Genomic DNA, 23,771 nt, shown 5'->3' on the forward strand with positions numbered 1-23,771 from the left:
GGGTGTGGGTACGGTCACTGAGCTTTTTCACTCAAGGCTTAGCTGCAGTTCAACTTCTAGACTTTTATTTTTGGTCAGTCGTGGGGCTTGAACTCTGGGCCTGAACACTGTCCCTCAGCTCTTCAGCTCAAGGCTAGTGCTCTACCACTTGAGCCACAGCACCACTTCCGGTTTTCTGGTGGTTTATTGAAGAGTCTCAAGGACTTTCCTGCCCTGGCTGGCTTTGAACCGTGACCCTCAGATTTCAGTAGCTAGGATGATAAGGCATGAGCCACTGGCGCCTGGCTACTTCCAGCTTGTTTGGCTTGGTGTATTGGAGATGAGTCTCCTGAACTTTCTTGCTTGAGCCAACTTTGAACCTCCATCCTCAGATCTCAGCCTCCTGAGTAGATAGGATTACAGGTGTGAGCCATTAGCCCCTGTCTAAAGCCCAGTGTCTAAAAACACTAGGTATCCAGTCCTTGTGCCCTGTTGCCTCAGTTTCTCCTTATGGCTTCCTCACTAGGAAGTCCAGGTCTAGAGCTGGGAGCTAAAGGAATTCACCCTCAGCATTCCTCCAATGCTGGGCGGTTTTCAGGCTCTTGTCTGCCCCCCTGTGGCTGGCAAGGCGAAGCTGTGGGTTTGCAGGCTGCTTCTCCTGCCCAGGTGGCCTGACTGGGCACCTTCATCTGTAGTTTACCCAGTGCTCTGACTTATACCTGAGGCTTGGCACTGGGTGCTCCTATCTCTAGGAAACATTTTCATTCTCAATGGTCTAAGGCTCACATCAAGAAATGTCATTTCCAAGCCAGGTGCTGATGGCTCATGCCTGTAATCCTACTCAGGAGGCTGAGATCTGAGGATAACAGTTCAAATTCATTCCGGGCAGAAAAATTCCTGAGACTTCAAATCATGGAGCCTTCAGCTAATCAATTAAAGGGCAGCACCCAGGTCCTGAGTTGAAGGCCCAGGACCTGCACAGAGTCTCAGTTTTCTCCCTTCTGAGACAGCGTGGTAACAGGCTGCAGAGAGTTGCTTAGGTCCCAATGTTTCTGACACTTCTAGCCTTGGGAAGTCCCACAAATTACCTCATCTATGCTCATTCCCAATGTAAGTATTCATTTTATAAGGTTACAGGCACATAACATTTTTTACATTTAGCTGGGTGACTGTGGCTCATGCCTATAATCCTAGCTACTCAGGAGGCTGAGATCTGAAGGTTTAAAGCCACACCAGGTAATTGTCTATGAGAAAAAGCTGGAAGGAATGCTGTAATTCGAGTGGTAAGATAACAAGCACTGAGCAAAAAGGAGCTTAAGGGCCAGCACCTAGGCTGAGATGGTGGTGGGGTAGGGATTTGTCCAGCAGGTGGTACATTTCTATTAAATACAAACCTTTTGGCATGGTCAACCCCCTATAGGGAAGAGGCAGTAGGAAACTACTGTATTACTTGAGCTATACTTTTTGTCAGTTGTGGGGCTTAGACTCTGCCCCTCAGCTCAAGGATAGCACTCTAACATTTTCTACTTATGTGGTGCCGAGGAATTGAACCCAGGGTCTCATGAATGCAAGACAAGCACTCCACCACTGATCTACCTTCCCAGCCCAATCGTTATTTTTTGACAGAAGATCTTTCTACCATATGGGTGGCTAGGATTACAGGTGACCCTCCACACCCAACTCATTTGTTTACTAAGTATGGCTAGACCAAGAGTGCCTACCTGGGATTCTGCTTAAAGCCAGCTGTTGGTGGCATTTTGCTGAATAAGCATCACAGCTGAGGAAGACAAGAAAGGTGCATAGGGTCCCACAGAAGGAACATCACTAGGCATTCAAATAGCAGAGAGCAGCAAAAACAAAACAGGGACAGTGGCAGGCCTTGAGGTCAAGCCCCAAAAAAGTAAATTTGGGGAAGGGTAGGGTAGCACCCAACTGGAATCCCAGCACTGGGGAGGCTAAAGCAGGACATTTATGGAACAGCCTTGTGCCAGCCCTGCCCCAGGAAGCACCTACAATTTTGGTGTGGAGACACTGAATTCAGGGCCCAACACTTGAAACCTCCAAGGCAGGGCTCTGCCTTGTCTGGGTTGCAATCTTGCGTTTCCCCTTATTCCTAGGGATGACAGGCATCTTTGGCCAGCCAGGGAGTCTCCTCCATGTTCAATTCACCTCTCCTAGAAATGGGAATGTACAAGCAGGGCAGGAGACGAGGGCACACCTCCTCCCTAAATACTGGGGAAGCCTCAAGCAGGCCCACCCAAGCCCAGGGTGCCTTGACTTGGAGACACAGGGCTACGTGGCCAGGCCACTGGGGAGGCCCGCAGGTCCCTTTTCACACATCTAGGGACCTTCTTCCCTACTCCAGTCCAGGACTCAGCAGGGACCTCCCCAAAGCCATCTTATTCAGACAGGAATAACCAGAGGCCAAAAGCAGGTGCTAAAGCCATGCCAGGCATGGAGCCCTGCAGCTCCCAGAGCCACGGGCCAGTCCTCACAACAGGATAACCTTCCTCAGGTCTCAAAGCTAAAGCTCACAATCAAGAGGCCCAGACCGGGATTACGAATGAGGCAATTTATTAACCCAGCATCTTTGTTCTAATGCTTCTTGTTGGCAGCTGCCACCTGTGGGAAAAGACAGAAGAGAAAGGTGAGTGGGATTTCTGCTGGGGTACCTACCTGCATGCCCTCTCCCCCGCATTACTCCATCTCCATAACCCTATGGAGCTCCAGAAGTAGAATGGGAGTATAAGCTCCCATAGTAGCCTTGTGAGGTGAGGTGAGGGGCAAGGGCTGGCAGTCAGTTCTGACCTGAGTCTCAGGATTCTCCCTCAGAGGGCTGACAGCTTTAATTTTTGGTCATGGAGCTTACTCTGGGACTGGGTGCTGACCCTGAGCTCTTCAGCTCTGTATCACTTGAGCCACAGCACCACTTCCAGTTTTCTGCTGATTTACTGGAGATCAGTCGCAAGGATTTTCCTGCCTGGTCTGGCTTTAAACCCAATCCTCAGATCTCAACCTCTGAGTAGCTAGGATTACAGGTGTGAGCGACAAGTGCCAGGATCCTTTATTCTTTTTTTTTTGGGTCCAGTCGTGGGACCTGAACTCTGGGCTTGCGTGCTATCCCTCAGCTCTTCAGCTCAAGGCTAGTGCTCTACCACTTGAGCCACTGCACCATTTCTGGCTTTTTTCTTTTTGCTTATGTGGTGCTGAGGAATTGAACCCAGAGCCGCCTCATGCATGCAAGGCAAGTGCTCTACCACTGAGCCACCTTCCTGGCCCAACTCCTTTATTCTTAATAACTTACTGACTGTTCAACAGTCCACAACTCTTGAATCTGACTTAATGACATGGCTCAGTGCTAGGCTGGGGTTCTCACTATTGCTCAAGATGTCGCCTGACAACACAGGGACAGGTCGCCTGTGCTCAGCAAGATGAGGAGTAATCAAAGAGCTGACTTGCCGCGGGATCATCTACCCCCTGCATTCCAACTTCCCTCCAGCTCCAGCACAAACCCATTTCTCTTGCCCAGAGCCGTGCCCTCCAGGGGAGGTGGCGGTCACACCAGTGCACAGCCTCACCTGTCCGGCAATTCTGTCCAGATCTCTTTGTCCCTGAGGTGTCAGCTTGCGGCCCCTGTGGAGGGAAGAGTCACACACTCAGCCCCCCTCCTCTTAGGCACCATGCCAGCCAAGCCCTGAAGCTGGCCCTGGCTGGTGTAGGAGTGGGAACCCTCCTGGGAGCTGACAGGGTGTCGTTTGTGCAAGCATTAGATCAAAAGCCCGAAAAATCAATTGGAAAAAGTTAACGAGCAGGCTAATGAAAGCGGACAGTCGCTAAATTACCTTCCTGCAGCCGAGGAAGTCAGCCAGAGAGGTCAGGGTGAGGCCCCGCACCATCTGCTCTCTGGCGGCACCCCTGCCCACCTCCAAGGGCTAAGGGCACCTCTCTAGTGGTGGAGGAGGCCCTGGCTCCCCACAACATACCCATCTTGGTCCTTTTCCACCATTTTCAGCCCCTCCAGGGCTTGGAGGACCCGGCGAGCCACGCTCTTGGAGCCTCGGCTGAAGTGGCTGGGCATGACGCCGTTCCTCTGCCGCCCCCCGTAGATCTTGGTCATAGAGCCGACCCCAGCGCCGCCCCGGAGGTACAGGTGCCGCGCCGTGGATGCTGGGGGGAGGTGGAAGAGCATGAGGACCCTGATCAGCACAAGAGGCCTTTCCTGTGCAAGTGGGTATATGCACGCACGCGTGCATGCGCACGCGCACACACACACCTTACTGTCACCCTTTAGTAAGGAAGAGGCACCATCACCAGACAGGACCCAGGGTTCCCCCCACCCCCCTTCTGCCACAGCAGAATGGCCTGCAACCAGGACACTCCAGCACTGGCAGGGCTGTTGAGGGGGGAGGCATTGTCAGAGCAGAAATGGACAGGGGACCCACTGCCACAAGCAGCTCAACCCTGGAGAGCTCAGGTGGGGACAGTGGGGCAGGGGCCCTAAGCACTACGGTGGAGACATGAGTCACCTACACAAGCACACAGAAGTTTCTGTCCCAGCACAGCCCCTGGCCTGCATAGCAGGCCACAGTAACGCCCAGCTTCAATGACAGCCTCCTGGGAGGCGCTCCGGAGTGGTGCCAGGTGATGGATGGTATGACCTGGGGACAGCTCTCAGGTCAACAGCCCTGGACACCAGCCAGCACCCTAAAAAACTGAGGGAACTGGGGGCACATTTCTTCAATGACCAGCAACCCAACCAGGGATGGGCAGTATTGTGTCCATCTACCAGATTGGATTGGGCGGCTCTTCCCCCTGCCCTGTCCCCAGTTCCTACCCCGGGCAGGACCAGCACCAAGACAAGGAAAGCAGCAGACTGCAAAGGAGGCCAAGCAAAGCAGTCAGATGAGGGTTGAACCCCAACATTGCTCATCAGTAGTAGGCATCCACCAAGCTCTAATAGTTCCCAGACTAACTTGTGCCCATTAAAGGACCCACTTTGCCCGGAACACATAGTGACTGATACCAGTCATAACAATGCTCACCGAGCTCTTCAGTGGCAGCTTAGATTTTCTCAGGGCTGTATAGAAACACCCGGAGTGGAAAATCACCTTTGCCAGCTAGTATATCCCTGCCACCTGCCCTGTTCATGCTGAAGCCTAGAAAAGACTGTGTGCCCTCCTTTCCATCGCCCTTCACCCCAGGTCCAGGCCCTAGCACTTTAGAGGTAGAGCTATAAGCACAAAAACGCAGAGGGGGCCATAGCTGAAACAGAGGGCCAGGCTGAGAGAACAGGAGACAAGTCACCTCCCACCAACTACTGCACCCCTGCAGCCTGTGGTACTGAGGGAAACCATGGTACCTCTGAGGCACAACTGGTCTCTCATTGACAATGAAGAGAACCTGTTAAGGGTCAGTGGATGGGGGTCAACGAGACGGAACCTCATTGGGTTCTAGAACAAAAGATAGCAAACACCTGCAAGAGGGATGGACAGGAACAATCCACTGGGTATGTTACAGCTGCTGCCTCAGCTGTGTGCTGTGAACCGGACACAGCACAGCCCAACAAAAACCAATGCAGCAGGGTGGTCCTGGGCTCAAGTGATTTAGAAGCCAATCTCCCCATGCCACGGAGCGGCTGGGCAGGAAAGCCCACGGTAACAGTCAGGTGGCCATCTAGCCCATCTCAATTATCCGGGGTTTTCGTTCATCCACGTGCTATGGCTTCCTAACCTTCTAAAACTTTTCAGAAGGGAGAGGTTGTGTTCAAGATCATTAAGATGGTGCACATAAATGTTGCGCAACCTCCCAATACCAAATACCATAGAGACCCAACCAGCCCTACTTGGGGTTCATAGACTGCCCCATCCAGCAGGAAAAATGGTTAGGACTCTCCTATTAAATCCACAGGCACCTTAGCCTTCCAAACTCCAGAGAGCAGAGACCATGGTTCAATTATGGTGGTCCCCATGCCCAAGCTAAGTGGGCCCCACAGACAACTGATACATTGCAATCACACAAAACTTCAGGCTCTGAAGGGCTGGGCCACTTGTACCAAGGTCAAAATCAATTTATCTCAAGATTTGCCAGCATCTAAACGGCTTCCTTTGTGCTGATGAGATCCAGCCTGGCTGGAGTTCCCACCTCATAAAAGAAGGCTTCAGACTTGAGAGATCAAGGCAGGGAAGACTACAGCACAGACGGCCATCTGCGCACAACCCAGACCATGTACTCCAGCCCCAGATTAGGATGGGTTTACAGAATCTTGAAATGTCCAGATAGGTGACCCTAGCACTGTGGAGTCAGCAAATGCAATTAATTATGTCAAGTTTTAAGGCAAGGAAATAACCTGCTCAAACCACTTAGAAAGAAGAGACAGAATGAAAGCTAGCTAATATGACAGAGAGACAAGTGACTTGAAATGTAAACATTGACTGTGCACAAAAACAATTTCTTATTGGTAGCTGTAAGAATGAAAATAAGAGCAGACCAATCAAGTACCAGTTAGGAATACAAAAGCGATAAGGGAGACTGATTCTGTAAGGAACCTGGGGTCCTGTCATCCTAGCTACTCAGGAGATTTGAGATGTGAGGATTGAGCTTCAAAGCCAGCCCAGGCAGGAGTCTAAGCTCCAATCAACCACCAAAAAGCAGGAAGTGGAGCTGTGGTAGAGCGCCAAATTTGAGCAAAACAGCTGAGTTCACGCCCCAGTTGTTTTTCTCTCTCATCACACACACATTCTAAGCAAAACAGGAACACCAATTTGTTTTCAAAATGTCACATCACCCGTACGTACAAAGTGGTGCCAGGCAAAATGTATCTCTTCCCATTGCCAATTTGGGATGGGGGCAACATAGAGACCCATGGGAAGGGTAGGAGGCAGGGAGTCCTCAAGCCCTCCATCCCCAGCCATAGAGCAAGTTCCTCACCAGCTCGTGTGTAGAACCAGTTCTCATCGTAGGGCGCAAGCTCTTTGTGCTTGGCCAACTTGACAGTGTCCACCCATTCGGGGACTTTCAGCTTCCCGGACCTAAAACAAGACAACAAGAAATGGGCAAAAATCACAAATCTCCTTCCCTCTAATCCAGCTGTAGGCGAACAAGATCTGGAAAGATGTCAGGATGTGGCTGGGCATTCAATATAACCAACCCAGGCCTCATCCAGAGGGCGGACCTCACACTGGGGGCAAGGGGCCCAGTTCCTGGATGGCAGGAGATGAAGTATCAAACCTCAGTTCTCTCCCCTCTCCCCACACTCACTTTTTGAGGAAGGCTGCCAGAGCTCTGACGAACTCCTGCTGGTTTACGTCTTTGACAGTAACTCCGGGCATCTGCGAAAGAAGGGCGGGCAAGCACGTGAGCACAGGCGCCGCTGGGATGACCAACGTGGGGTGTCTCGGTCAAGGATAAGCCCGCTCCTCCGTGACCTGGATCGGAGCCTCTCGTCATCTCCTCAGGCCACCCCGAGTCCCGCACGGTTCTCTTAGACCTCACGGTCCCCGTGGGTCGCACCAGCCCGGCCCGGCCTACTCCCCCGCCTCACACACACCGTAGACAGACCCATCACACAGCCCTACCCGAGATCCGTGCTGGGAGCCGCCCCACGAAGCCCTCCACTAACCCGCTAGACCCCTCGGGGTTCCCGCAACGCGCCGAGCGGGCATGTCCGGGCCTGCCGCTCGCACGTGGCCGCGGCACCAGGGGGCGGGGCGGCCCGCACCGGGTGCCCCGGAGTGCTCGGGCACGCGCCCCGGGTCCGGGGGGGTCCCTCCCCACCGTCCCACACCGAACCCGACACGGAGCGCTAGCTTACCGTGCGGCCTCCGCGCTGCCAGCCAGGGGAAAGGGAACGACGGGGTTTCCCGGGCGCACAAGTCGGGCGTCAAGTCTCGCGAGAGTTATGAATGCTCGCGAGAGCTCGGTGAGGTGGGAGGGCCTATGGCAAGTGGAGAGGCGGAGAGAAAGGCCGAGGGGGCGGGCACGGGGGCGGGTCCTGCGCTTCCTTCCCGGGGTGAGGCTCCAGCTGGGACTGGGGAATGAGGCGTTTGCATCCGTAGTCGCCAGTAATGGGGATGAAGTTGAATAGACGGAAATAGAAGGATGCCTGGCCACCACGGGCGGCACCAGTTTTCCGGGTTTTTTTTTTTTTAACCAAACCGGAAGTGGGAGTAGTAAGGGCGGAACTGTGATGAGAAAAAGCTAGAGGAAGGGCAAAAAAGAACTGTCGGTACCACTTTTCCATGTTCCATCGCCAGTTCTCGTGAGAGTTGGAGGAGCCGGAAGACCGGCCCTTGAAAGGGCGGAAATCACTTCATTGCATCAGTGGGAGAGGGAAAGAGAAGCAGGAAAGAGGCGGCTATGGGGGGAGGGAGGGGGAACAGAGAGGAGATAAGGGCGGGGACTGATAGAGGCGGGGCCGGGGGCCGGTAACTCAGGACTGTAATGTCTTTAGGAGGCTGAGATCTGAGGATCAAGGTTCGAAGCCAGCCCGGGCAGGAAAAGTCCATGAGACTTATCTCCAGTGAACCACCAGAAAACAAGAAGTAGTGCCGTGGCTCAAGGTGGTAGAGCGTTAGTATTGAGCAAAAGACGCTTGTGGACAACGCTCAGGCCCTAAGTTCAAGCCCATGACTGGCACTTAAGAAAAAGAAAACAATTTTAAAAAAACAGAGGGGCTGGGAAGGTGGCTCAGTGGTAGAGTGCTTGCCTTGCATGCCTGAGGCCCTGGCTTCGATTCCTCTCATAAACAGAAAAAGCAGATATGGTGCTTTGGCTCAAGTGGTAGAGTGCTAAGCCTTGAGCAAAAGAAGCTCAGGGACAGTGCCTGGGCCCAGATTCAAGCCTCAGGACTGGCAAAAAAAAAAAAAAAAAAAAAGCAGCAGCAAAGGCTCTGCCTCCTAGTTCTGGACTCATTAGTGCAGTCCTTAAGCTCACCTTGTACCTTCAGTTTGCCTGCCCTGTTTACCTGTGTCACTTTAATCAACAGATTTGCACCCTTCTTTACCCTTGATCCTTGGTTTAGTTCCACCATTAAAAAAAAAAAAAAAAAGACACCGAGACCCACATCACTTGCCTATTTTGAGACTTCTCCCGTCTATAAGTGTGTTATGTATTAATTCTGGCAATAGAAATTTTGAATGCCAGCCAGGTGCCAGTGGCTCACACCTGTAATAATCCTAGCTACTCAGGAGGCTGAGATTTGAGTATTGCGGTTCAAAGCCAATCCAGACAGGAAAGCCCATGAGACTCTTAGCTCCACTTAAACACCAGAAAACTGGACGTGGCACTGTGGCTCAGTGATAAAGCACTTGCCTTGCGCTGGAGTGCAGGGACAGTGCCCAGGCTCAGAGTTCAAGCCCCACGACTGACAAAAAAAATAAATAAAATTGAATGCCTAACATTATTTGGACATTTATCATGTGACTAGTCCTGTATTACCCACATAATCTCATTCAATCCTTATTAGGTCCCATCATTAATGATTGATCTTTGTGGTCCAATAAAACTGGGTTAGCTTTTGCCAAAAAAGTAAAATATAAATGTATATAGCTATTTTCTGAAGTTGAAAAGACTGAGTTTGAAAACATTAAATATATTTCCACATTGAACTACTACGTATGAAATCATTTATAAGTGGGCTGGGAAGATGGCCCAGTGGTAGAGCACTTGCCTTGCATGCCAGAGGCTCTGGGTTCGATTCCTCAGCACCACATAAGCAAAAAGAAAAAAGCTGGAATTGGTACTGTGGCTCAAGTGGTAGAGCACTAGCCTTGAGCTGAAGAGCTGAGGGACAGCGCCCAGACCCAGAGTTCAGGCCCCACGACCGGACCCCCCCCCCAAAAAAGGGAATCATTTATAAGCATATTACAATGCTAATATCTATTAAAAAAAAACAAACAGGTTTCCCTGTGTAGATCATGCCTGTAATTCTAGCTACTCAGAGATACTGATACAGAGGAAAAGGAGGAATCTTGCTTTGGGGAGGAGCTCAGGAATGTATGAAACTCCATGCAGGGTGTGAATTTTAAAACTATGTGTATGTGAACATGTACCAGGGACTATAAAGCCAACAAGGAGACAGGGGTGCAGAATTTGCTTGGTTGAGCCAGAAACCTGTGTGTGAATATAGCTTGGTTTAGTTGGCCTTAGACTAGAAGTGTGATCAGGAACAGACCAAATTCATGGATGGCTGAAGTAAAGAGAATGTGAATTCTAAAAGGACAGAATAAGCTGGGTGCAGTGGCTCACACCTGTAATCCTAGCTACTCAGGAGTCTGAAATCTGAGGATTGTGGTTCAAAGCCAGCCTGGGCAGGAAAGTCCGTGAGACTCTTATCTCTAGTAAACCACTCAGAAAACTGGAAGTGGCACTGTGGCTCAAGTGGTAGAGTGCTTGCCTTGAGCTGAAGAGCTGAGGGACAGTGCCCAGGCCCAGAGTTCAAGCCCCATGACAAAAAAATTAAAAAAGGACAGAATATGAAATGTACTCCAGAAATAAAAACTGGGTGGCGTGAGGAGGAGTCTTATGAAGAGAGAGGGGGGGCGGGGGGAGACAAGGATGATGCTTTATATTTGGAAACTTATTTTTGCAGTGCCAAGAGAAGTACAGGAAGAAAGCTTAGGAAGGAAAGATTTACTCCTCTACTGGGCCAGGGCAACACCTCTCGGTATTCTGCAATGGGAAGTGGGCAGGGTGGGGGTGGCAGAGGAAACAGTGGTAAGTCCATGGGCTGGTCAGAGAGCAGGAGCCTTCTGGCTTTCCTGAGACATGGCAGAGTGGGAGCATGGGCAATTCTTTATCTGCCCTGTTTCAAGCCTGACCTCTGCAGGCCAGCCCTACTCTCACAGGTCCCACTGTGAAGTCCAAATGAGCTGAAAGATAAATTGATCTAATTAAGAGGTGAAAAGCCTCGCCAAGTCTAGCTCTGAAGAGGAGGTAGACTCCAGAGAAGTGAGAAGACCTGCCCTGTGTTCCAATTCTATCATTTCCCTCTTTCCTCCTTTTTTCAGGCCATCCTGTATCCCCAAATTACACCCTTCCCAGCAGCGTGACCTTGGTACACAGAGGACCCTGGGTTGGCCCTAAGCAGCAGTGTGAACTATGTTGCATGTTGCAATGCTTCACTGCTCTGTGACTGTGTGGGCTTGGCCATCTGTCACGGAGAGAGCATGGCGCAGTAAGGCTTAGGCAGGTCTATTAAGGGACAATCATATATCTAAGTTACAACTAGGAAGTGATGGAAGATACGAAGTGGACTTAAAACCTTTTGATATCTTACAATGCCTCCAGAGAAGTGTTGTAGGTTTGTCACTCTGGAATTGGTTAGGGGGCAGAATCCACTCACCTGCTCCAAATAAGAGAACAAGTTCTAATTGGATACTATCACTGTTATTCATCTTGAAAAAGAGGTGTATAGATAATATCAGGAAAAAAGGGTCCATAATCCGGCATGTCCTCTGAGTTTTTTGTCTGTTTATTTAAAGGTGGGAATTGATGGGACTTTGGAATAGCTCAACAGGTCTTCATATGTTCAGAATGGTTAAAGAAGGACTAAGAAACCAGTGTAGGTAAAATCTTATTATGTAATGATTGCTTGAGTAGAAAAAGACTCAGAAAATCCTTCTGACTTGTGCTGGTCCTCTGGAGTCCCAAATTGTTCACTCTCTGCTTTATAAAAACTATCATCTGTTCATTTGAGGCCCAGTAAGGTAAAGGGAATTTCTCCCTTGTCTTGTAGAAGACTTTCCTGAAATTTCAGACAAGCCAATTACCTCTTTACGCCTGTTTCTCTGTAATGCATTCCTTGCAGGGAGGCCTGTGGTGAGGTATCTGTGAAGTGAGAGCAGTGTAATGATCACTTCTAACCTTTCACAGGTTCTTCCAAACCTGTGGTACAGCACCACCCTAGGAAGTGCAAGACCCTCAGTTCAAACTCCAGAATGGTAAGATTAACTTGGCTCCTCCTTCTGTCCTGCATGGCTTTGAAATTATGCATCTGGAAAAATGTCATGTTAGATCAGCATCATACTGGCATTCCATTTAGCCAAAGCTGATTCGAATATATAACGCTTTTGGCCTACATAAGATTTGAAAAAGAAGCCGGGCGCTGGTGTCTCATGCCTGTAATCCTAGCTACTCAGAGGCTGAGATCTGAGGATCTCGGTTCAAAGCCAGCCCACTCAGAAAACCAGAAGTGGAGCTGTGGCTCAAGTGGTAGAGCACTCACGTTGAGCTGAAGAGCTGAGAGACAGTGCCCAGGCCCAGAGTTCAAGCCCCAGGACGAGATTTAAAAAAGAAAATGGCAGCGGAGTGCTGGTGGCTCAAGCCTCTAATCCTAGCTGCTCAGGAGGCTGAGATCTGAGGATTGTGGTTGGAAGCCAGCCTGGATAGGAAAATCAGTGAGACGCTTATCTCCAATTAATCACAGAAAAAGCTGAAAGTGGTGCTGTGGCTTAAAGTTGTAGAGTGCTCTAGACTTGAGCAAAAGGAGTCCAGGGACAGCGCTCGCTCAGGTCTAGAGTTCAAGCCCCAGGACTGGCCGGAAAGAAAAACTGTGCCAATGTTTGAAAATTAATTTTATTTTTTTATTTAATTTTATTTTTTTTTTTTGTCGGTTGTGGGGCTTGAACTCTGGGCCTGGGCACTGTCTCTCAGCTCTTCAGCTCAAGGCAAGCGCTCTACCACTTGAGCTACAGCGCCACTTCTGGTTTTCTGGTGGTTTATTGGAGATAGGAGTCTCAAGGTCTCTCCTGCCCGGGCTGGCTTTGAACCGCGATCCTCAGATCTCAGCCTCCTGAGTAGCTAGGATTACAGGCGTGAGCCACCAGCGCCCGGCTAATGTTTGAAAATTAAGATATTGAACATAGAAACTTTGTTTCTATGGATTGTTTTTTCTTTTGGGAAGCAAGATGAGGACTTGAACTCAGTATCTGATGCTTTCTCTCATTGGCTGATGCTCTTACCACCTGAGCGATGCCTCTAATACCTGCTTTTTTTTTTTTTTTTCCTCAAAAAATCCAAAGAAGCGGACTGGAAAGGTAGCTTAGTGGTAGAATGTTTGCCTAACATGCATGAAGCCCTGGGTTCGATTCTTCATTACCACATACACAGAAAAAGCCAGAAGTGGCGCTGTGGCTCAAGTGGTAGAGTGTTATCCTTGAGCAAAAGAAGTTCAGGGACAGTGCTCAGTCCTTGAGTTAAAATAAAATCCAAGATGTAACTCTTACCTAATTGTTTCTGCTTGGACCCATCCACTAGGGCAAGAGGAAGCTGCCCCTTAGGTAGGGCGTACACTTTCAGTTTGCTAGCCACCATCTGGCCTTCTTTACTCATTTATATAATCTGTTTGGCCCTGTATTTGTGGGTCTCTGGTGAGCAGGAAACTATGACTGGCACAGAGCAGGCACTTAAGTTATGGCATCAGTGAATTAGTGAACCCTCCACCATCTCTAATATTCTTATCTGGCCATAATAAGAAATCCAAGGGGCTGGGAAGGTGGCTCAGTGGTAGAGTGCTTGACTTGCATGCATGAGGCCCTGGGTTTGACTCCTCAGCACCACATAAAGCAGAAAAAGCTGGAAGTGGTGCTGTGGGCTCTAGTGGTAAAGCGTTAGCCTTGAGCTGAAAGAGCTGAGGGACAGCGCCCGGGCCCAGAGTTCAGGCTCCACAACCAGCAAAAAGAAAGAAAGGAAGGAAGGAAGAAAGAAAGAAAAAGAGAGAGAGAGAGAGAGGAAGAAAGAAAAAAGAAATCCAAGAGCCAGGTGCCAGTGGCTCACGCCTGTAATCCTAACTACTCAGGAAGCTGAGATCTGAGGATCTCGGTTCAAAGCCAGCCCGGGGAGGAAAGTTCATGAGACTCTTATCTCCAGTAAATCACCAGGAAAAAATAAAAGTGGCGCTGTGGCTCAAGTGGTAGAGCACTAGCCTTGAGCTGAAGAGCTGAGGGACAGTGCCGAGGCCCAGAGTTCAAGCCCCACAAATGAAGAAAAAAAATTCCAAGCTTGTAATTATTTGTGGTTGTTCTTTTTGTGTGTGTACTGTCCTAGGGCATGAACTTAAGGCCTGGACACTGTCCCTGAGCTTCTTTTGTTCAAGGTTAGTGTTCTACCACTTGAGCTACAGCTCCACTTCTGGCTTTTTGGTAGTTAATGGGAGGTAAGAGTCATGGACTTTCCTGCTTGGGCTGGCTTTGAACTTTAATCCTCAGAGCTCATCCTCCTGAGTATCTAGGATTATAGGTGTGAGCCACCAGCAACCAGCTAGTGGCTGTTCTTGAATAAGTGATTTTAACTTGGAGAAGTGAGTCAAACAAGTCTTTTTTGGTTGTCAGGATAGATTGATTAGGTTAGGCTGTGGTCATAAATAACCCCCAAGTCTTAATGGCTTCAGTTGGCAAAGGTTTATTTCTTACTTACACAAATCTAAAAACAAAATGAAAATACTCTCTTGTTTTCACTTGCACAGAGACCAACATGAGTGCACAGGTATACACCAAACATGAACGCTTGCAAAAAATGTACTTAGATTCTGGTCAGTTCTAACTGTACAGCCTTCTCCTTTTTTAGGGACCTAAAAAAGTCCCAGAACTCAATGAGGAGTATGTGAATATCCGCTATCAGCCAAGGAAATGCCCACACTACAAAAGGAACCAAAAGCTAACTGAAGCACCTGAAAGCTTAAAAAAGAATCCTGAGGTTTGTACTATATTAAACTCCATGTAAAAATCCATTAAGTAAAATAGCGAATATGCAGTGCCTACAGGCTATCCCTCGCCCTGCCTCGGTGAGGCAGCCTCTGCCTCCGTGTTCTAGCTCAGGAGGGAGATGGACCCCAGACGCCCAATATGCAGAGAGACGGAGGGAGCTGGGGTGGGTCGGAGAGAGGGGCCAACAGGCTGGAATCCTCTTCCTCCAGCGGGAGCTATAGTCAGGAAGGAAGGGGCAGGACCACGTCACATCCATCCCCCTCCCTGTAGTTCCCTCTCTTTACCCCATGCAATAATCAGGCCTCATCCTCCTCCACCTGCTTCATTCCTCTTTGCTAATTTTCCTACCTCCACTCTTGCTTTCTTCAGCCCCTCCTCTCCATTGCAGCCAACACACTTGTCTTTGTAGAGCACAGGGAGTCTAATGTATCCCTATCTTTTCCCACAGATCCACTTGTGCAGGCTGCTGCTCTAGACTCCTAAGCCTGGCAACCCAGAGCCCCACAAACTGAGCCTCTTCAGCCTCTTTTCCTGTTCCAACAGTTTCCAATCCGTGATTGGATATTAGGGTTCTCAGCCTTTTCTGTCCCCACATATTACTCCTGAAAACTCCTCAGGTTCTTGCCACTGAGCCTCCTGAAACTGTCCAAGTTTCCCTACTAGAGTGGGAACTTCCGAGAAGCAATTATCACCTTTACCCAGGCCAGATCCTGTTTATTACTTTCTCACTCCCTCTCCAGACTTCAGCAGACAGCTAGGGTCTGGAGACGAGGCTTGGGCTGGAGTTAGAGACCAAGACCTCATTTTCCTTGGCTTTAACATTCGTTGTTGAGAACAAAACTGGCAAAAGTGATATACTAAACAACTTCAACTGTAATTTCAGAGGCCAGGCTGAGGAACTTGGGGGCCTGGCTCAGAGGACATTCAACTTGTTGACCCCCTCATCTTGGTTAGTCTCTGTTTACCCTAGTGACTTCCTTCTCCCAACCATCCTTATCCTGTCCTCTCCTTTCAGAGAGAAGATTACCTGGTGGGCCACAGGGGTGGAGGAGGGAGATCCAGGCAGGATTGGGGGGGACAGAAGGGGTCAGGCGGGAAGCCTGGGATGAATCTTTCAGACCCACAAGGGCCTCAGCTGCCTCTCGCTGAAGCTGCCGCTCTGAGGAAGCAGATGTCCAGGCCAGGCGAGAGGCTCCAGGGGCCTGCAAAGGAGATGGAGAGAAGAGGGCTGGAAACCCTTGCTTCTTCTTGCCCTTCCACTGTTCCCTCTGCCCCTGGTGCCTTTCATCTCCTACTTTTCCCCTCCCCAATCTCCACTTCCTCCCTGGGTCAGGATACCACTTCTTCCCCAGGACCTGTGGCTGCAGCAGGAGTGTGTCCGGGGTACCACATGACTGGAGTATCAGTGTGGAGCATCTAAAAGGAGGGAGAGATGCCAAGGAGGGTAAACAGACATGTACACGTGGAAAGAGGGTCAGACATTCTGGGCTAGGATTCGGAGACTTCGAGGGCTTGGTTAAGTCTTGTCCCCTGGGTTGGCTTACTTTGTTTTCTAGAAAATGAACATCTCTATCAGCTTTTCCCTCCAAAGATACTGTGAGGATTACAGGAAATCACTGGTGTCAGTTTTTAAAAATGAACAAAATGCCTAAAGGGACTGGGGTTTCTGTCCCTGTCTTACCTAGTTTTCCTTCCCCCGGTTCTCTAATCCCTTTGGAACTTGAAGATTAGCTTTGCTCCAACTTCCAGAAGCTTTCTCTAATGGCTCCTGGCCTTTTCTTGGCCCTCTGTGGCTTTCCTAGTGCTCAGTTTCAGCACATAACCCTACTCCATCTTATCTGCTTAAGATCTGATAGCCAGTATTTCATCAAGGTCAGGGTCCATGCTAGGTGTGTCCCATACATTACTGTTATGAAAAACAGAATGACAATTATAACCTGAATGTAATGACATCTCCCATTTATATATGGAAAACCAGGCTGAGAAAGGTACAGACATGTGCAAAAGTTCCCAGATAGGTAATGGCAGACCTATTAATCTGAGATCTTTATCATTCACTACAGTGTCTAGCATAGAAGTAGGCTCAGAATAAATATGTATCCTTGTGTCCCTACTCACGTGTGGGGCAGGTTAGGGGGTCCCTGAGGCTCTCCAGAAAGAGGAGTGGTCAGTACCGATCGAGATCCTGGGCAAGGCGGGAGGGGCCCGTGTGCAGGCAGGCGGAGGGAAGTGCCAGGGTCAAAGCCTAAGGCGGGGAAGAGAATGAGATGTTCAGGTCTCAGAGGTGACCGTTCTCTCCTCCCTCTTCTCACCTGCGACCTTTCCCACTTCCCTTTCTGCTGAATGAAGGCTGAATTCCCTTCTTACCAGCGAAGGGATGCAGAGGGACAGCAGGTTCCTGACACAGCAAACGACACACCACTGGGGGTGGCATGGAAAGGCCTGGGGGCAGCCAGTGTCCAGGGCCCCAAGGGCCTGGAGGCACTGGAGTCCAGGGCAAAGGCAAGGTTTCTGGGGGACAGCTGAGCAGCAGGGGCCCACAGTTCTCCTGGAAGGGCAGATGGCACAGATTGGAGTTAGGTATAAGGTTAGAGGAGGAGTGGCTATGCTCTGAGAAGGGGAAATGTCTGGGCTGGGCCTTAATGTTCCACCCTCTTTAATTTGCCCACAGAAAACAAGTGACCTGCTCACGAGTTGGTAGCATGCCAAGGTTGGGATTAGAACCCAGATGTGAAGGGCACCGAGAAGGGGTCTGCACAGGAGCTAGGTTGGGAGCCTCTCCCTGAAGGCCAGGTTCTTACCTTCCCAGGGGGTGTCAGTGCCAGTGGGACTGCCCCATGGGAACCCTGAGGCTGAGGGGCTATGTTCTCCTTTCCAGCTGTAAACAACCAGAGAGATTTAGTGAGCCTACACTAACCCCAACACACAGGTCTTATTTCATCTGGCTCCTTCCTTTCTTCCTTCTTCCTCCCTCCCTTCCCACCTTCTCTCTCTTTCCTTCCCTCCCTCCCCTCCCCATCCTGCATCCCTCCTTTCTTCTCTCCCTCCTTGGTACAGAGTTTGGGATTCAAGATCTTGGGCCTGCTAGACAGGTGCTTTACCACTTGAACCATACCCCCTTTACCCTTTTTGCTTTTATTTTTCAGATTGGGTCTTAGCCCTTTTTGCATGGGGTCGGGCCTCAGACTGCCAAGCTCTTGAGCAGCTGGGATTACAGGCGTGCACTACCACACCTGGCTCTGCTGATCATTTTCTACCTCTCATCTCACTGCATCCTCCTAACATTCAATCACATTTTATAGTTGGGGAGCTGGAGGATTTAAGAGCGGAACATGCAGCCCAGGGTCACAGACCAATTTGGTGGCAGGACTGAGAATCTTCCCTCATTCCAATTCCAGCCAGAGACACTCACGGGGGACTACTGGTCCAGCAGCTCCTTTCTTGACTCGGCTCAGTGCTTTAAAAGGAGCTGCCCCTCTCACTAGTCCCTGAGCCAGGTGCCTCTTTAGCTGCGCCTCCTGCTGCCTACGCAATGCCACCTGAGCAGCCATGACTCTCCGGCGCTCCCTAAAAGGAGGAGAGGACGAGCAGGCAGTCAGCCATTTTTCCAGAGGCTCATCCGCCCCTTCTCCCTGGACCTTCCACTCACAGAATGAGGACACATTTGTGACACTCGCAAGTCTGAAAGAGGCAGAGTCGCTTGTGGCCCTTGAGGTGGGCAGTGACACCATGGTTTCGGCAGCGGGCACATGTCGGAGAGCGACTCACAGCTCTCCTGGGGATAAGCTCCATGCCCTGGGGAGCTCTGGTCTCACCCCTTGGAGCAGAGTCAGCAGGGGCGTGGTGAGCATCAGGTGTTTCCTTTGGATCCATGGATCTAAGGGCAGAGGTAGCAGGTTAGGATGGCCGTGTGGGCCCTCCCCTAACCACCCCCTCCTGCTCAGGGAGGCATGTGCGGCTCTCTGTCATATGCCCTAGCCTTCACCCTGGTTTCTCCCCTCTTCACCCTCTCACCTTTTCCATGGATCTTCCTTCCTAAGAAATCCCCATATCCCTTTCCTTCCTTAGATTTGTGTGTACGCACACGTGAGTGTGCACATGCATGCCAGTACTAGGGCTTGATCAAGGCCTGGGCACTATCCCTTAGCTTTTTATCCTCCAGGCTCTGCCTCTTGAGCTACAGCTCTACTTCTGGCGTTTTTGGTGCTTAATTGGAGCTATGAGTCTCACAGACTTTTCTGTCTGGTCTAGCTTTGAACTGAAATCTTTATAGCTCAGCCTCCTGAGTAGCTAGGATTACAGGCATGAGCCGCCAGTGCCCAGCTTCTTTTCTTTAGCTTACCTGCCCACTTTCCCATGATGAATCTCAGTTTCAGGCATATGCATGGCTTTCCCAGCCCCCTCAAAAGCTTTCATTAAACAGCCCTTTCTGCTGGATTCTCCACCCCCCTCCACCAAGTACTAGGGAATTGAACCCTTGCAGGTGTTAGGCAAGTACTTTACCACTGAGGTAATCCCCACTCCCATCTATGAATTTATGCAATTCCTTGTGTATATATCCTGTGTACATATATATGTATATGTAGTGTTTATACATAGTGTTTTATTTATAGTACCTGTGTGTATATATAGTATTTATATATATATGTACACAAATACACACACTGGGTCACTGGGGATTGAACCCAGGGCCTCTCCCAAGCTCTCTACCAATTTGGCTACTCCCCCTCCCCTTCAAACTCTCCATTCTCCTGCTCACCTCCTGAGTAGCTATGACTACAGGCCAGCCACCACACCCACTTCTGATTTATTTATTTAATTAATTTTATTTTGCTCCTGGGGCTTTAACTCAGGGCCTGGGCACTGTTCCTGACCTCTTTTTACTCAAGGTTAGCACTATACCATTTTGAGCCAAAAAGCCACTTCCAGCTTTCTGAGGGCTCATTGGATATAAAGAGTCTCAGGGACTTTCCTGCTGGGACTGGCTTTGAACTGCCATCCTCAGATCTCAGCCTCCTGAATAGTTAGGTTATAGGCATGAGCCACCAGCCACTGGCCTAAAAATATTTTTGTCCCTTGAAAATTTTAATCTCGCACAAACCATGCCTTAAATCTGTGCTGTGCTCCTTCCGTTTGGTTTTGTTCTCATACCGTCCCTTCCTAGTAACGACATCATTGTGAGGGACCTGCCTGCCCCATTTTTACTAGCTCGGCTCAATCATTCCTTCATTCTTTCCATCATTCTCTGGATCCCTGCTGCATGCTGAGCCCCAATCTAGGCCAATAGTGCTCTTCTCTGGATGCCAGTTTCTCCGTTGGACCCCACAAGGTGGCCACAGGCATTCTCGCACAAACACAAGAAATCACGGCTGCTCCTGAATCCCACGCGCTAACAATAAACCTCACGCATCCCTTCTTTTTCATAGTTATTACTCAGGTACACCCCCATTCCAGCAGCCCCCATCCCCCCAACACTGGATCCGTGTCACACCCCCCCCCATCCGGCTCCAGGGTCCCAGGAAAGGGGGCAGGCCACGAGGCCCCGCACCCAGAGGTCCTGCGGGGGAGGGGGGAAGGGAGAGATGGGGGTCGCGAGCAGCGCGAGGGGGGAGGGGGAGGGCAAAGGAGGGTGCCTGGGGAAGGGGATTCAGTGTTAGGAAGAGGGGGAAGAAGGCCCAGGGAGTGGAGGGGTCGTGTCCGCTCCTGGACACCAGCCCTACGGTTACCACAGCTTCGAGAAGAGCCAGACTTGGCCCGGATGAGGCCAAGAGAAGGAACGAGAAAGCAGCCAAGAGAGGAACTGCCGTGCCTCGCGCCACTTTTTTCCCGCCCCTTCCCGCAATGACCAATGAGCTTCCAACACGCTATCTCCTGCTACACCAATGTGGCTGTAGATCCTGCCCGAAGCCCCTCCCACTTCCTCCTCCCCCCTCCTCTCTTTCCCTTCCTGAGCGCCTAACTACTAGGTCAGCCAATAGCGCGTCGAATTGAGCCTCGGGCCTCTGGCCCCTCCCACCACCTTTCCAGACTGTTCTTCCCATTGCGGGTGGGATAGCCAATGGGGCGTCGAGTACCATCTCTGACGCACAAGCGGGACCCGCCCCTTTTCCCCCTCCTCCCCTTGGGAACGGCAGAGTGCGCTCTGGAGGATCACAGGCGTTGACCCGGGCCCCTCTGCGCATGCGCAGACGCTCCTGTCTGGCCTGCGCTCTCGGCCGCCTTGGTTTCCCCCTGCCCATGTCCGATTTTTCCCTGCAGCCTTTAGCCTGTTTGCTTGCTGCCGATTTCTAGGTTACATAGCCTGTGTAACTGTGGCGTACCAAGATGAAAGGATGGAAGAAGTGACCTCTAACTGGCCTGTGGTGCCAGGGAGCTGTTGGAGATAACGTTGGAAAGGTGGTTTGGGTTTCATTACATAGAGGGAGGCTTGAATGATCAGTTGACGAGATTGAACTTGATCTTGGGGTGTGGGGGGGAAGAAGAATGGGGCCACACCTTGTATACTTGAACATTTGCCTGACACATTTATATATATATATAATCTATTAATAAATGTACATAATATATAATTAGAATATTATATGATTATATTTTCTATACTATATAGTCTAGATCGAGTATATTACACAATAATATATTCAATACTTATATAGAATAATAAATAAACAGAATAAATTCTATATCAAATATGTATATACATTTATAGATATTGATACAGTACTGTGGCTTGAATTCACTTGCCTCTCTTGCTTAATTTTTTTTTTTTGTCAGTCCTGGGGCTTGAACTCAGGGACTGGGCTCTGTCCCTGAGCCTCTTTGTACTCAAGGCTAGCACTCTATCAAGTGAGCCACAGCACCAATTTCTGCTTTTTTGTGAGTAGTTTATTGGAGATGAGAGTCTCACAGACTTTCCTGCCTGGGCTGGCTCTGAACTGTGATCCTCAGATCTCAGCTTCCTGAAGAGCTAGTATTACAGGCATGAGTCACCGGTGCCCCATTTGCTTGACTTTTTTTTTTTGCTCAAGGCTGATGCTCTACTGCGTGAACCACACCTCTACTTCTGGCTTTTTGCTGGTTAATTGGAAACAGGAGCCTCTTAGATTTGTCTGTCTGGGCTGATTTTGAACCTTGATCCTTAGATCTGAGCCTCCTAAGTAGCTAGGATTATAGACACAAGCCACCAGCACCTGGAAGCATGGGATTTTTTTTTAATGTTTGTGTGTGTGTGTGTGTGTGTGTGTGTGTGTGTGCAGATCTTGAGGTTTGAACTCAGGACTGGGGCACTGTCCCTGAGCTGCTTTTGCTCAAGGCTAGAGCTCTATACTTGAGCCATGTCACCACTTCCAGCCTTTTCTGAGTCATTTATTGAAGATAAGAGTTTCATGGGCTTTCCTGCCCAGGCTGGCTTTGAACCACAGGTCTCAGATCTCAGTTCCCTGAGTAGCTAGGATTACAGACCTGAGCCACCAGAACCCAGCTGACACAAGACTTTTTTTGGTGGGGGAGGGTCCAGTCGTGGGGTCTGAACTCTGGGTCTGGGCGCTGTCCCTCAGCTCTTCAGCTCAAGGCTAGCACTCTTACCACTTGAGCCACAGCACCACTTCCAGCTTTTTTTTTCTGCTTATGTGGTACTGAGGAATTGAACCCAGGGCCTCAAGCATGCAAGGCAAGCGCTCTACCACTGAGCCACCTTCCCATACCCTGACACAAAACTTTTATGATCCACCAGGAATGTATTGTATATCTAATCAGCTTCTATATTATACATAATGTGATATTTCATGGTGTGTATCCCCTGAATATCGTGTATTTACTTGGTTTCTGGCAGGGAACAATCCTGAGTTTTTGTTACTACATTGCTCTAAGTTGTCATCCCATTAATTCTGCATCCTCCTACAAGCTGAGGGTGGGGATTTTTACTATGTGTACCTAGAATGTACCAAAAATGGGTTATTGATTGGTATTCTCAGACTTTATCCCACAGTGGTGTACTGAGCTCAAATCCCAACTCTTCTTTTCCTCAGGGATCAAGAAAATGGTCTTATCCTAACTACCCCATAAGCAGCAGTGGGTATTTTTATTTCCTTTATTTCTTGCTAATACTAGATGCATTTCTCAGGACAGTTGTATTTCCTCATGTGTTCCTTAGCCTTTCTGGTTGACTTGAATTTTTTTTTTTTTTTGGTGCTGGTATTAGGGCTTGAACTCAGGGCTTAAGCACTGCCTCATAGCTTTTTTGCTTAAGATTAGTGCTCTACCACTTGGGACATACCTCCAATTTTCAGCTTTTTTTGCTAGTTAATTGGAGGTAAGAGTTTCATACACTTTTTTATTTTTGCTCAAGTTGGCTTTGAACCATGATCCTTGGATTTCAGCCTCCTGAGCAGGCATGAGTCATCAGCATCACCCATGGTTTTAAATTTTCTTATTGAACCAAAGAGACATTTAGGATATAAATTAACTTACACTCTCACACAGTAATAAGTGATAATAATAATAATAATAATAATAATAATAATAGCCCATCCTGGGGCTTGAACTTGGCCTGGGAACTGTCCCTGAGCTTCTTTTTCTCAAGGCTAGCATCTGCCACTTGAACCACAGCATCACTTCCAATTTTTTCTGTGTGTGGTACTGAGGAATGGAACCCAGGACTTTATACATGCTAGGCAAGCAGTCTACCACTAAGCCACCTTCCCAGCCCTTATTATTCTTTTTTTATTGTGAAAATACTGTACAGGGGGTTACAATTACATGGGCAAGATAATGAGTACATTTCTTATCAAGCATTGTAGCCTCCTCCTTTGTTTCCCCTTCCCATCTCATCCTCCCCCTCCCTCCATCCAACCCCCTCCCCCCTTATTACTCTTTTCTTTCTTTCTTTCTTTCTATCTATCTGGTGTCAGTTTTGGGGTTTGAGCTCAGGGCCTGGATGCTGTCCCTAAACTTTTCTACTCAAGCTGGCATTCTACCATGCAAGCCACAGCTCCATTTCTGGCTTTTTGCTGATTAATTGAGTTAAGAGTTTCATGAACTTTCCTGCCTGGGCTAGCTTTGAATTAGATCTCAGCCTCCTGAGTAGCTAGGATT

General features: G+C 49.5%; 2 protein-coding genes across 2 annotated transcripts; both read right to left on the reverse strand.

Annotated features, from left to right (window-relative positions):
• Positions 1-2,536: 2,536 nt before the first annotated feature.
• On the reverse strand, positions 2,537-7,894 carry Rps19 (ribosomal protein S19). Its single transcript, XM_013032669.1, has 6 exons — positions 7,790-7,894; positions 7,237-7,307; positions 6,907-7,007; positions 3,963-4,146; positions 3,558-3,612; positions 2,537-2,601 (listed from the first exon to the last, which is right to left on the reverse strand). The coding sequence occupies exons 2-6, from the start codon at positions 7,305-7,307 to the stop codon at positions 2,575-2,577; spliced, it is 438 nt and encodes a 145-aa protein (XP_012888123.1). The 5' UTR covers positions 7,790-7,894; the 3' UTR covers positions 2,537-2,574.
• A 6,889-nt stretch (positions 7,895-14,783) lies between these two features.
• On the reverse strand, positions 14,784-18,554 carry Dmrtc2 (DMRT-like family C2). The gene is made up of 8 exons (XM_013032666.1): positions 18,331-18,554; positions 18,094-18,248; positions 17,483-17,559; positions 17,049-17,229; positions 16,800-16,926; positions 16,037-16,097; positions 15,709-15,883; positions 14,784-14,896 (listed from the first exon to the last, which is right to left on the reverse strand). Exons 1-8 carry the CDS (start codon positions 18,552-18,554, stop codon positions 14,784-14,786), a joined length of 1,113 nt encoding a protein of 370 aa, XP_012888120.1.
• Between the last annotated feature and the right edge of the window lie 5,217 nt (positions 18,555-23,771).

The sequence above is a fragment of the Dipodomys ordii genome, unplaced genomic scaffold (genome assembly GCF_000151885.1).
Source record: "Dipodomys ordii isolate 6190 unplaced genomic scaffold, Dord_2.0 Scaffold156, whole genome shotgun sequence".
Taxonomy (NCBI): domain Eukaryota; kingdom Metazoa; phylum Chordata; class Mammalia; order Rodentia; family Heteromyidae; genus Dipodomys; species Dipodomys ordii.

Excerpts from the sequence above, each read along its gene's own strand:
- Rps19 (XM_013032669.1), bottom strand. The coding sequence starts at position 7,307 with ATGCCCGGAGTTACTGTCAAAGACGTAAACCAGCAGGAGTTCGTCAGA. Across the intron at positions 3,613-3,962 it reads GTGGAAAAGGACCAAGATGG|GGGCCGCAAGCTGACACCTC; the intron begins GTATGTTGTGGG and ends TTCCCTCCACAG. Across the intron at positions 2,602-3,557 it reads TGGACAGAATTGCCGGACAG|GTGGCAGCTGCCAACAAGAA; the intron begins GTGAGGCTGTGC and ends CTTTTCCCACAG.
- Dmrtc2 (XM_013032666.1), bottom strand. The coding sequence starts at position 18,554 with ATGGATCCAAAGGAAACACCTGATGCTCACCACGCCCCTGCTGACTCT. Across the intron at positions 17,560-18,093 it reads TGCTGGACCAGTAGTCCCCC|CTGGAAAGGAGAACATAGCC; the intron begins GTGAGTGTCTCT and ends GGTTGTTTACAG. Across the intron at positions 14,897-15,708 it reads CCACCCCTGTGGCCCACCAG|CTCCCGCTGGAGGAAGAGGA; the intron begins GTAATCTTCTCT and ends TCCTGACTATAG.